The 10757-nt window shown below is 41.9% G+C and overlaps 1 protein-coding gene across 1 annotated transcript in view; it reads right to left on the bottom strand.

Annotated features, from left to right (window-relative positions):
- Positions 1-10370: 10370 nt before the first annotated feature.
- Positions 10371-10757, bottom strand: part of FGF23 (fibroblast growth factor 23) — a 7848-nt gene continuing 7461 nt past the window's right edge. The window contains 3 exon segments of the mRNA XM_023759954.1: positions 10371-10670; positions 10673-10710; positions 10713-10745. Coding sequence (XP_023615722.1) covers positions 10371-10670; positions 10673-10710; positions 10713-10745 — 371 coding nt within the window.

Genomic DNA, 10757 nt, shown 5'->3' with positions numbered 1-10757 from the left:
GCACAATGCTGCAGAAACCGCCTTTTGCGTCTCCTGTGCTGTGTCATAAAACGCGTGCACCCTGGGTAGATAAGAGCTCAACCATCTTCAAATGGCTGTTTTGCAGCCTTACTAGAGTTCCAAAGCTTCTGTTTTCCATGTCTTCGTTAGCACTTGATACTGTCTTGACGAAATTTTGTTAATATAGTGAATGAAAAATACTGTTACTTTCCTGGACTTTCCTGGGATTCCTAATGGGTCTGGGCATTTTTTCATCTGCGTTGACGACTAGGACTTGCTCACTGGTATGGCACCAGTGTATTTCTTTGCCTGGTTATCGCTTGGGCTCTTTGGCTTTTTCTTCCCGAGTTGCAGGAGTAACATCCCAAATACCTCCCAGTTTACTTGCCTTTTACATTTTATCATGCATCTTTTTAATTTTTATTTTTAATTACAGTTGATATACAATGTTCTGTTTGTTTCAGGTGTACACATAGTTAAGCATTTATATAACAATGAAGTGGTCACCCTGATAAGTCTAAGTGCCCACCTGGCACGATGCATAGTTATTGGCTATAATCCATATGCTGTACTTTACATCCCTGTGACTGTCTTCATAATGCAATTTGTGCTTAATCCCTTTCATCTTTTTCACCCATCTCACATCTGGCAATCATCAGTTTGTTCTCTGAGTTGTTTTTTTTTCTGTTTTGTTTTTTAGATTCCACTTATAAGCGAAATCATATATTTGTCCTTCTCTGACCAATTCCACATAACATAATAACCTCTTGGTCCATGTTGGAATGGTAAAATGCCATTCTTTTTTATGACTAATCTAATATGCCACTGTATATAAGCATCACATCTTTATCCACTCATCTATTGATGGACATAGTGTTTTTAATTTTTAATCAAACCAATATATCTTGTCCCCTTTATGGTTTGTGGGGTGTAGTTTGGTGCCTTGAGAAGCCATCTCTACCATGAGGCCATATAGTAGTCTTTTTCCTTATAGTTTTAGAGGATTTTTTGAATGCTAAATCTTATCTGGAATTTATTTTTGTGTGGTATAAGTTCAGAAGTCACTTTTTAATTTTTCTTCATGTGAAACAGTTACCCCAACACCATTGTTAGGAGTCTCCCAGTTGATTTGTGATTCTACTGTCATACCCCCATGCACCCATATTTGCTGGCATCTGTCTGTGGACTTGGTTCTGTTCCAGTGAGCTATGTACACCCATAGCAATGTCATACTTAGTTACTGTAGCTTTGGAACTGAGTATTTTGTAGAGTGGATATCTCTTTTTCATTTTTATAGTATCTTAGCTATTTTTGCACCTTTATTCTTCCATATACATTTTATTTATTTTTTAAAGCTATTTTTAAAATATATTTTTATTGATCTCAGAGAGCAAGGGAGAGGGAGAGAGAGATAGAAACGTCAATGATAAGAGAATCATTGAGCCCTAGCCAGTTTGGCTTGGTAGATAAGAGTGTCGGCCTACAGACTGAAAGGTCCTGGGTTCGATTCAGGTCAAGGGCAAAAGCTCGGGTTGTGGGCTCAATCCCCTGTAGGGGGTGTGCAGGAGGCAGTCGATCAATGATTTTCTCTCATCATTGATGTTTCTATCTCCCTCTCTCTGAAATCAATAAAAATATATATTTAAAAAAAGAGAATCATTGGCTGCCTTCTACATGCCCCCCTAACTGGGGATCAAGCCCGAAACCCGAGCATGTGCTCTTGACCAGGATCGAACCCAGAACCCTTCAGTCCACAGGCTAATGCTCTATCCACTGAGCCAAACTGGCTCGGGCTTCCATATACATTTTAAAATCAATAGGCCAATTTCCAGAAAAATTGCAAATTTTATTAGAATCATACATTTGTTAATTTATAATTTGTTATATATATGTAATCGTCACCTGAAGATATGTTTTTATTGATTTTTAGAGAGAGAGAAATATCGATATAAGAGAGAAACATTGATCAGTTGCCTCCTATACATGCCTGACCAGGGATCGAACCTACAAACTTTTGGTATATGGGATGATGTTCCAACTAACTGAGCCACCTGGCCAGGGCAATAATTATTTTTTGAGCAAGGCACACAAATGCCAGGTTATTATAAGAACTACTAGAGGCCTGGTACACAAATTCATGCACTGGTAGGGTCCCTTGGCCTGGCCGGTGATCAGGGCCGATCGGGGTCAATTGGGGACGGCCGGCCGGGGGGGAGGGACCACGGGAGGTTGGCCAGCTGCGGGAGGTTGGCTGTGGGAGCATACCGACCACCAGGGGGCAGCTCCTGCTTTGAGCTGCCTCCTGGTGGTCAATGCGCATCATAGCGACCAGTTGTTTGGTCGGCCGGTCGTAATGGTCACTTAGGCTTTTATATATAGAGATTGGAAATAAACAAATGGGACTACACCAAAAGAAAAAGCTTCTGCACAGCAAAAGAAACCATCCACAAAACAAGAAAGCCCACTGCATGGGAGAACATATATGCAATGTTATCTCCGATAAGGGTTTAATCTCCAAAATTTACAGGGAACTCATACAACTTAACAAAAGGAAGATAAATCCAATAAACAATCCAATAAAAAAAATGGGCAAAGGACCTAAGTAGATACTTTTCAAAAGAGAACATACAGAAGGCCATGAGACATATGAAAACATGCCCAAAGTCACTAATGATCCGAGATGCGAGTCAAAACGACAATGCGGTACCATCTCATACCTGTCAGAATGGCTATCATCAACAAATCAACAAATGTCAAGTGTTGGCAAGGGATATGGAGAAAAAGGAACTCTCATGCACTACTGGTGGGAATGCAGACCGGTGCAGCCACTGTGGAGAACAGTATGGAGTTTCCTCAAAAAATTAAAAATGGAACTCCCATTTGACCCAGTAATCCCACTTTTCAGAATATATTCCAAGAAATCAGAAACTCCAATCAGAAAGGATATATGCACCCCTATGTTCATAGCAGCACAATTCACCATAGCTAAGATTTGGAAACAGCCTAAGTGCCCATCAGCGGATGAGTGGATTAAAAAGCTGTGGTACATCTACACAATGGAATACTCTGCTGCTGTAAAGCAGAAGGAACTTTTACCATTTGCAACAGCATGGATGGAACTGGAAAGCATTATGCTAAACGAAATAAGCCAGTCAGAAAAAGATAAATATCACATGAGCTCACTCATTTGTACAATGAACAACATAAACTGATGAACAAAAATCGAGCCAGAGAAAAAAAATATTTTAGAATATAATAGAAGTAATCCTGTTATTTTCAGATTTTTCATATTTCATACAACTTTTGTGATATTACATATACTATATTAGTAAAGTTTTGGTAATATATTTTAAATATTTTTTCTTGAAATATTGTTTATTGCATGTAACATATTTAAAATAGTTTTTCTTGAAAAATTAATATTTATTGCATGTATTATTATATTTAAAATTGTTTTTCTTGAAATATTAAAAAAAAGTTAATGTCAAAAGGAAAAAAAAGAAGTATTAGAACTGTGAATATATAGCAACAAATAAAAAATAGACAAAGTCCCCATTCTTTGGAACCTATATTCTGTCAGGGAAGATAGATAGTCTATACATGTCAGTGTGGTCTGTGTTATTGAGAAAAATGAAGGAGGATAAGGGGATCAAGACTAAAGGGAGGAATACTACTTTATTTAGGGAAGTCCAGTTTCTCTTGGGTAACCATCTAGGAGTGCAGTTGCTGGGTAGGTATGGGTGTATGCTTATCATACAAGACACTTAGATCTTTCTCCAGGGTAGTTGAACCATTGTATACTCACCAACAAAGTATGAGAGTTATGGGTGCTCTACATCCACACCAACATTTGACGTTATCAGTCTTAAATTTTAGCCACTCTGTTGGATGTGTAGTAGTATCTCACAGTGGTTTTATTTTTTTATTTCCTTGCTAACTAATGATGTAGAGCACCTTTTCACATATATTAACTACATAACTTCCTTTGTTAAATCTCTTGTATAATTATGTTTATCTTTTAGTTTGAATTCTGTATATATTTTGGAGAGACAAGTTCGTTGTCATCTACATGTGAGTATGTATAAATATATATATACACACTTACATATTTATAAACTTTTTAAAATAAACAATATTTGTTATAAAATATGATTTTCTTAATAGTGTTTTTTAATGATAAGTTAATTTTCATAAGACTAATTTACTATTATATTTGTTTTATGGTTATTGTTTTCTATAGTCTAAGAAATCTTTGCTAACCCCTGGTTATGAAGATATTGTTCTTTTTTAGAGGCTTTATAATTTTACCTTTTATGTTTAGGTCTTTGGCCCATATGGAATTAATTCTGGGGTATGGTATGAGGTAAGTGGTTGAGGTCTGTGGGGAAGAATGGGACTTGGCTGGAAAGTCTGTAAGGAGGATTTTTCGAAAGGTCGGAGCCCTAGGGGATTCTTGCCAAAGGCAGCAGCCCCTGCCTTGACTTTTCCAAACAAGTCTGAGCCCCTGGGTGTTTTACTGGAATCTTTATGTTTAGACTTCAAGACATCCTTGTTCAAAGGACACTGCAGATACATGTATTTTCTCAAGGATACTTACCCTGCTGATAGTATCTAGAGGTTAATTTTGGTTCAAGCTGTTACTACAATGAAAACCTAAGGAGGCAGGCAAATGGGACTGTCTGGTTCCTTTAAAATAAACAATATTTGTTATAAAATATGTTTTTCTTAATAGAGTTTTTTAATGAGAAGTTAATTTTCATAAGACTAATTTACTATTAGTCTTATTTACAGAAACGTGTGTCAGAGTAATCACTCATCCGTTGCTCAGGGTCTGCAGGCCAGCCTGTGGGGATGGGGCTGAAACCAGTAGTCTGACATCCCCCAAGCGGTCCCGGATTGTGAGAGAGTGCAGGCCAGGCTGAGGGACCCCACTGGTGCACAAATCCGTGTACTGGGCCTCTAGTATATATATAAATTTTATTGTTGAGAGTATTACAGATGCCCCCTCTTTTTTCCCCATTGTTCCCCTCCATCTAGTTCCCACCTCACCCCACCCCAGGCCTTTACCACCCTATTGTATGTGTCCATATGTAATGTATATATGCATATAAGATATTTGATTGATTTCTTTCCACTCCCCCTCCCCTGCTTCCTCTGAGACTCATCAGTTTGTTTCATGTTCCCATGCCTCTGGTTCTAAGTTTATTTTGTTCATTAGATTCCTTGCTTATTTTTATTATTTTTATTTTTAGATTCAATTGTTGATAATATGTTCTTATTGCCATTTTATTATTCATATTTTTTTAATCTTTTTTTCCTTCTTCCTCTTCTTAAAGAATACCCTTCAACATTTCATGTAATACTGGTTTGATGGTGATGAACTCCTTTAGCTTTTTCTTCTCTGTGTAGCTCTTTATCTGACCTTTAATTCTAAATGAGAGCTTTGCTTGCTGACTGGTGTGGCTAAGTGGTTGAGTGTTGACCTATGAGCCAGGAGGTGATGGTTCGATTTCCAGTCAGGGCATATGTCCTGGTTGTGGGTTCAATCCCCAGTGTGGGGCATGCAGGAGGTAGCTGATCAATGATTCTCATCATTGGTATTTCTATCTCTCGCTCTGGATGCCTTCCTCTCTGAAATCAATAAAAAATATATTTAAATGAGAGCTTTGCTGGATAAAGTAATCTTGGTTGTAGGTCCTTGTTACTCATCACTTTGAATGTTTCTTGCCATTCCCTTCTGGCCTGAAAAGTTTCTGTTGAGAAATAAGTTAACTGTCTTATAGGCACTCCCTTGTAGATAACTAACTGCTTTTTTCTTGCTGATTTTAAGATTCTCTCTTTAACATTTGGCATTTTAATTATGATATGTCTTCGTGTAGGCCTCCTTGGGTTTCTCTTGTTTGGAATTCTCTATGCTTCCTGAACTTGTAAATCTTATTTCTTTCACCAGGTAGGGGAAGTTTTCTGTCATTTCTTCAAATAGGTTTTCAGTATCTTACACTCTCTCTTCTTCTGACACCTCCATGATGCAAATATTGGTACACTTGAAGTCTCAGGGGCTCCTTATACTCTCTTCATATTTTTGGGTTATTTTTCTTTTTGCTCTTATGATTGGGTGTTTTTTACTTCCTTATATTCCAAATCACTGATTTGATTCTCAGCAACCTCTAGGCTACTGTTGAATTCATGTAAATTATTCATTTCTAAAAAAATATATTTTATTGATGTCAGAGAGGAAGGGAAAGGGATAGAGAGGTAGAAACATCAATGATTAGAAAGAATCATTAATCGGCTGTCTCCTGCACACCCACTACTGGGTATCAAGCCCACAACCCGGGCATGTGCTCTTGACTGGAATCGGACCTGGGACTCTTCAGTCTGCAGGCCGATGCTCTATCCACTATACCAAACCAGCTAGGGCATGTAAATTACTCTTTATTTCAGTTAGTATATGCTTAATTTCTGACTGGTCCTTTTTCATGTCTTTGATGTTCTCACTAAGTCCCTTGAAGCTTTCATTAAGATCCTTGAGCATCCTTATAACCATTGTTTTGAACTCTGTATCTAGTAGTTTATTTGATTCCATTTCATTTAGTACTTTTTCTGGAGATTTCCTCTGTTCTTTCATTTGTGACATGTTTCTTTGTCTCTGCATTTTGGCTGCTTCCCTGTGTTTATTTCTATGTATTAGTTATGTCTCCTGGAATTGGTAGTGTGGTCTTGTGTAGTAGGTGTCCTGTAAGGCCCAGTGGCTCAGCCTCCACAATCACCTGAGCCTGGTACTCTTGGTGCACCCCTGTGTGCAGTCTTATTGTAGTTGAGCCTTGATTGCTGTTTGTGTTACTAGGAAGAATTGACCTCCAGGCCAATTGTCTATGAGGACCAGCTGCAATTACAGTGGAAGAGCTGCTGTGCAAGAGACACCCCTATGGAGCAGGACTTGCTTCAGTGCAGCTTTGGTGCTCACTGAGTCTGCCCTTTGAGTGTGTTGCAGTGGATGTGTAGGGTTGTAATCTGGTATGGTCTGAAGCTGTCCACCTGGTGCACTGGCTTTGGGGCCTCCTGGAAGGTGCAAAGTCAGGCACTGCTTGGGGCCACCTGGCAGGAGCTACAGAGTGATCTGCAGATGACTGCTACTTGTATTGGGCTTGGAAGTGCCCAGGTGAGGCCAAACTGTTAAGCAAGGCAGGCTGGTGCTAGTGTCGGGTCTTGGACCTCTTATTGACAGGTTTGGGGCATGCGGACTCCAGCTGCAGCTTGTTTGAGAGATTTTAGGAAAGCCTGAGGCCTGAGCCAGGACAGACTATTCATATGGAAAAGGTGCTGCAAACACCTTGGGTGGATCTGCAAATTGGGTGAGGTGGAGTCTTAGGGAATCTCTAGGGTGGAGTGAAAGCCTCAGATATGGCATCTGCGAGTCAGTTCTATGATGGGGGAGGTCTCAGCATAGGAACAATGAACCCTGTGAGCACCTCTATCTGGGAGAAAGCCTCCCCTAAGTTCTTGCCCCGATGCCAGACAATCCAGTTTCTCCCTATATGTCTCTGGATGCCCCCAAGCCGCTGTCTCAGTTCTGGAGCTCAGAGGGAATGAGTCTGAGTAAGTGCATATGCCGGCCCTTTAAGAGGAACTGCTGGGACTCTGGCAGCCTCTGTGTCACTCAGCCACAATCCCAGCTGGTTTGTATAGACTGAAGTTAAGGGGACTTCTCTTCCCAGATCTGGGATCGTTGGCTGAGGGGGTCTGGTGAGGGAGGCCTCCGCAGCCAAGATACCCTTCCCAATTAGAAACACCACATGTAGGTTTCAGACCAGTCTGTCCTGCGCCTCCAACACTCCTACCAGTCTCAATGGGCTTTCTTCTTTAATTCTCTAGTTGTAGGACTTCCATTCAGTAAGACTTCAGGCAGTTCTGAATGACGGTTCTGTATTTTAGTTATAATTTTGATGTGGTTGTGGGAGGTGGTGAGTACCGTGTTTATCTACACTGCCATCTTGGTTCCTTCTATATATTTTTAATAGACTTTTTTTTTTTAGTAGTAAGAGTTCCCATATTCTCTGAACTCAATACAATATTCAGATGATGTATTATAGAAGTGTGCATCTGAAATCTACATAAATTTATTAACCAATGTAACCCCAATAAATTCAATAAAATTTTAGAAAATTTCTGGTATTCTTTTACAACTTTGTCTTCTCTGGATTCCCCCAAAGCTCCTCTCCCATAATCCCTTTTATTCTCATATTGTGACATGCTTTTATGTAGTAACACAGGAAAAGCTAATAGAAGCTTAGATGAATTTTATTTTTCTTTTAAACAGAAGAAAGGAAAATGGTGGGGTTACATACTTATAAATATCTATAAATACAAAGCGATAGGCAAAGTCTTCCAAATAAATAAATAAATATTGCCACATGCTTCAAGACATAGGAAATTGTGGGGGTTACCTTGGCACTGCCAAAGAGAAACCCCCCTAATAGATGCTATTGAGTTTGTGAGATTATAACCAGTTTTCTACTAAAGTCCTTTGGGAATTTTCCATCAGTATTGGGGAGCTTCCAATAGTTTTTATACAGTATAATATCTCCAACAGAAAATGAAAACTATATAAAGAGAATATTTGCCATGCACTGCTACATAGTATTATAGTTTTGGTGCTTCATAAAAGGAACTATTTTTTCAAGTTTAGCTTAAAACCATTAGGCAAAAACAGTTGTCCAATGTTTCTCTCATAAGTAAAAAGAACGGATGTTTTTAAGGTTGGGTACATGATAGCAGTGGGGGGAAGGGGTGGCTGGGAAGAAGCTGTTGTTTAAGTCTGCTTGTTAATATTCTGCTCTTTGGGGGAGCCATTTAAATAGAGGTAGGAAAATGGGGCCCCGCTGTAGGAAGATCCTACATCGCGGGGTAAGGCTAGAGTGAGGACTGAGCAGCCGTCCCACTGTCTGGTGCTCCTCGGCTGTGAGATTTGGTTTTCCCCATGGTAGTATTGGGGCTCCTTGGCCTGAAAGCTGTCTTCATTTAATGCCCCCCCCCCCCATTTCCCAAGTGGCTTAAGACCCAGACTTGTCAGCCTGGGAGTGTTTTAACCAGCCACTGCTGTGGGGTGGTAGAGATCGAATGAAGAGCTGGCAGTGTGGTCTTTTCCTAACTCCTTCACTGAGGTGCCCTGGCTATTGGACTTCCCTTCCCCCAAGTCCTTGATGCCACTTCACTCAGAGGGCAGAATTTACCAGAATACAGAGAACCTAGCCCAGGGCAGCCCCATTGTCGCAGGACCCCTCCCCAGTGACATTTTTATAATCCATCCAGAATGAATTGCCCCTGGACCTGGAAGTAGAGGCTTGGTGAAATGCCTCTTAGGCGAGTTTGAATTTATTTCCATTTTGAAAAACAAATCCTAGCAGGCTAGATTTTCCAGAGCTGGTACCAGGGCTCTTCCTCAGGCCCAGTTCACCAGAGCCAAAGACAGGGCCAGAGACCAGGCTGTGCCTGGGAGCGGAGCAGGGTGCTTCTCGGCCCTCTGGCTCTGGCTGCTTAGAGAGCATGGCCAGGGGCGCCCGGCCCCGGGCAGCTGGAGTTTTCTAGCTTGATTTCTGCCTCAGTTCTCTGAGCATTCTGGTGAGGTTCTGACCGGCTTCCTCCCATCTTTTTGACAGCTGTTCTCCAGAGATGCTCAAGGAAGAACAAAGACTTGAGATTAGGGTTCCCATTCGTTTGCCCAGTTCGGCTGTTACTGCCCTGCCTGGGTCAAGGTTACAAATTCGAATGCCAACGGGGCCAAGGTAACAAATGCAAGGGACAGAGGAGAAGACTGCAGGCATTGACTCTTCCTTCACCTGCAGAGCCGTGAGCTCACTAAATTGTAGCTTTGATTTTAGCGCTAAACTGATTAAGAAGAGAGGCGTCTATATGGAAGGGAAACAAGAGAAGGGAAAAATCCTTTCTCTCCGCGGTGAAGCGGAAATTTTGATTTTACCTATGGGGCTGAATTCAGAAAGGTGGTTTAGGTGGGTCGAGGAAGGCAGCGAAACCCCTTTTCCCAGGCCTCGAAGGCAGGTTCTCAGGGGCTTTCCTAGGGAAGGAAATGGAGAGAAGCGGCTAATTGCACACATCATCACCCCACCTCCCCTTCCTTGGCGAGTACAGGGGGCTGTCCCTTGCAGTGGTTCTCAACCTTCCTAATGCCCCGACCCTTTAATACAGTTCCTTATGTTGTGGTGACCCCCACTTTCATTGTTACAAATTGAACATAATTAAAGCATAGTGATTAATCACAAAAACAATGTGTAATTATATATGTGTTTTCCGATGGTCTTAGGCGACCCCTGTGAAAGGGTCGTTCGACCCACAGGTTGAGAACCGCTGCCTTAAAGGCTGCGTGCGTTTCTGAAAGGTACGAGAAGCATTCCTTGGCGGGTCCTAGGTGGACCTGGGGGCGGCGCGTGCGAGTTCACCCTGTTGCTGCTCCGCAGCACCCCGAGCGGGTCGTGGGCCGCCACGCTGTTGTCCTCGGCGCTGCTCAGCTCCCGGGAGCAGGAGGCGGGCGGGGGCGTCAGGCGCGGCACGGGCTTCAGCACGACCAGCGGGTCGGCCGCCGAGTTCTCCTCGGCGCTGCGCGTGTGCCGGCGCGGCGCGGGCGTGTTGAAGTGGAAGAGCGGGATCTCGTTTCCTCTCGCGACAGGAACTGCGAGTAGGGCGGCGGGTTGTGCCCGGCAGGAAGGCCCTCTTGGCTCGGCCCAGGGCTGACGAGGAAA

Source organism: Myotis lucifugus, unplaced genomic scaffold (genome assembly GCF_000147115.1).
Source record: "Myotis lucifugus unplaced genomic scaffold, Myoluc2.0 scaffold_167, whole genome shotgun sequence".
In the NCBI taxonomy this organism is placed as follows: domain Eukaryota; kingdom Metazoa; phylum Chordata; class Mammalia; order Chiroptera; family Vespertilionidae; genus Myotis; species Myotis lucifugus.
The sequence above is the reverse complement of the archived record's forward strand: the minus strand, read 5'-3'. Positions and strand labels throughout refer to the sequence as shown.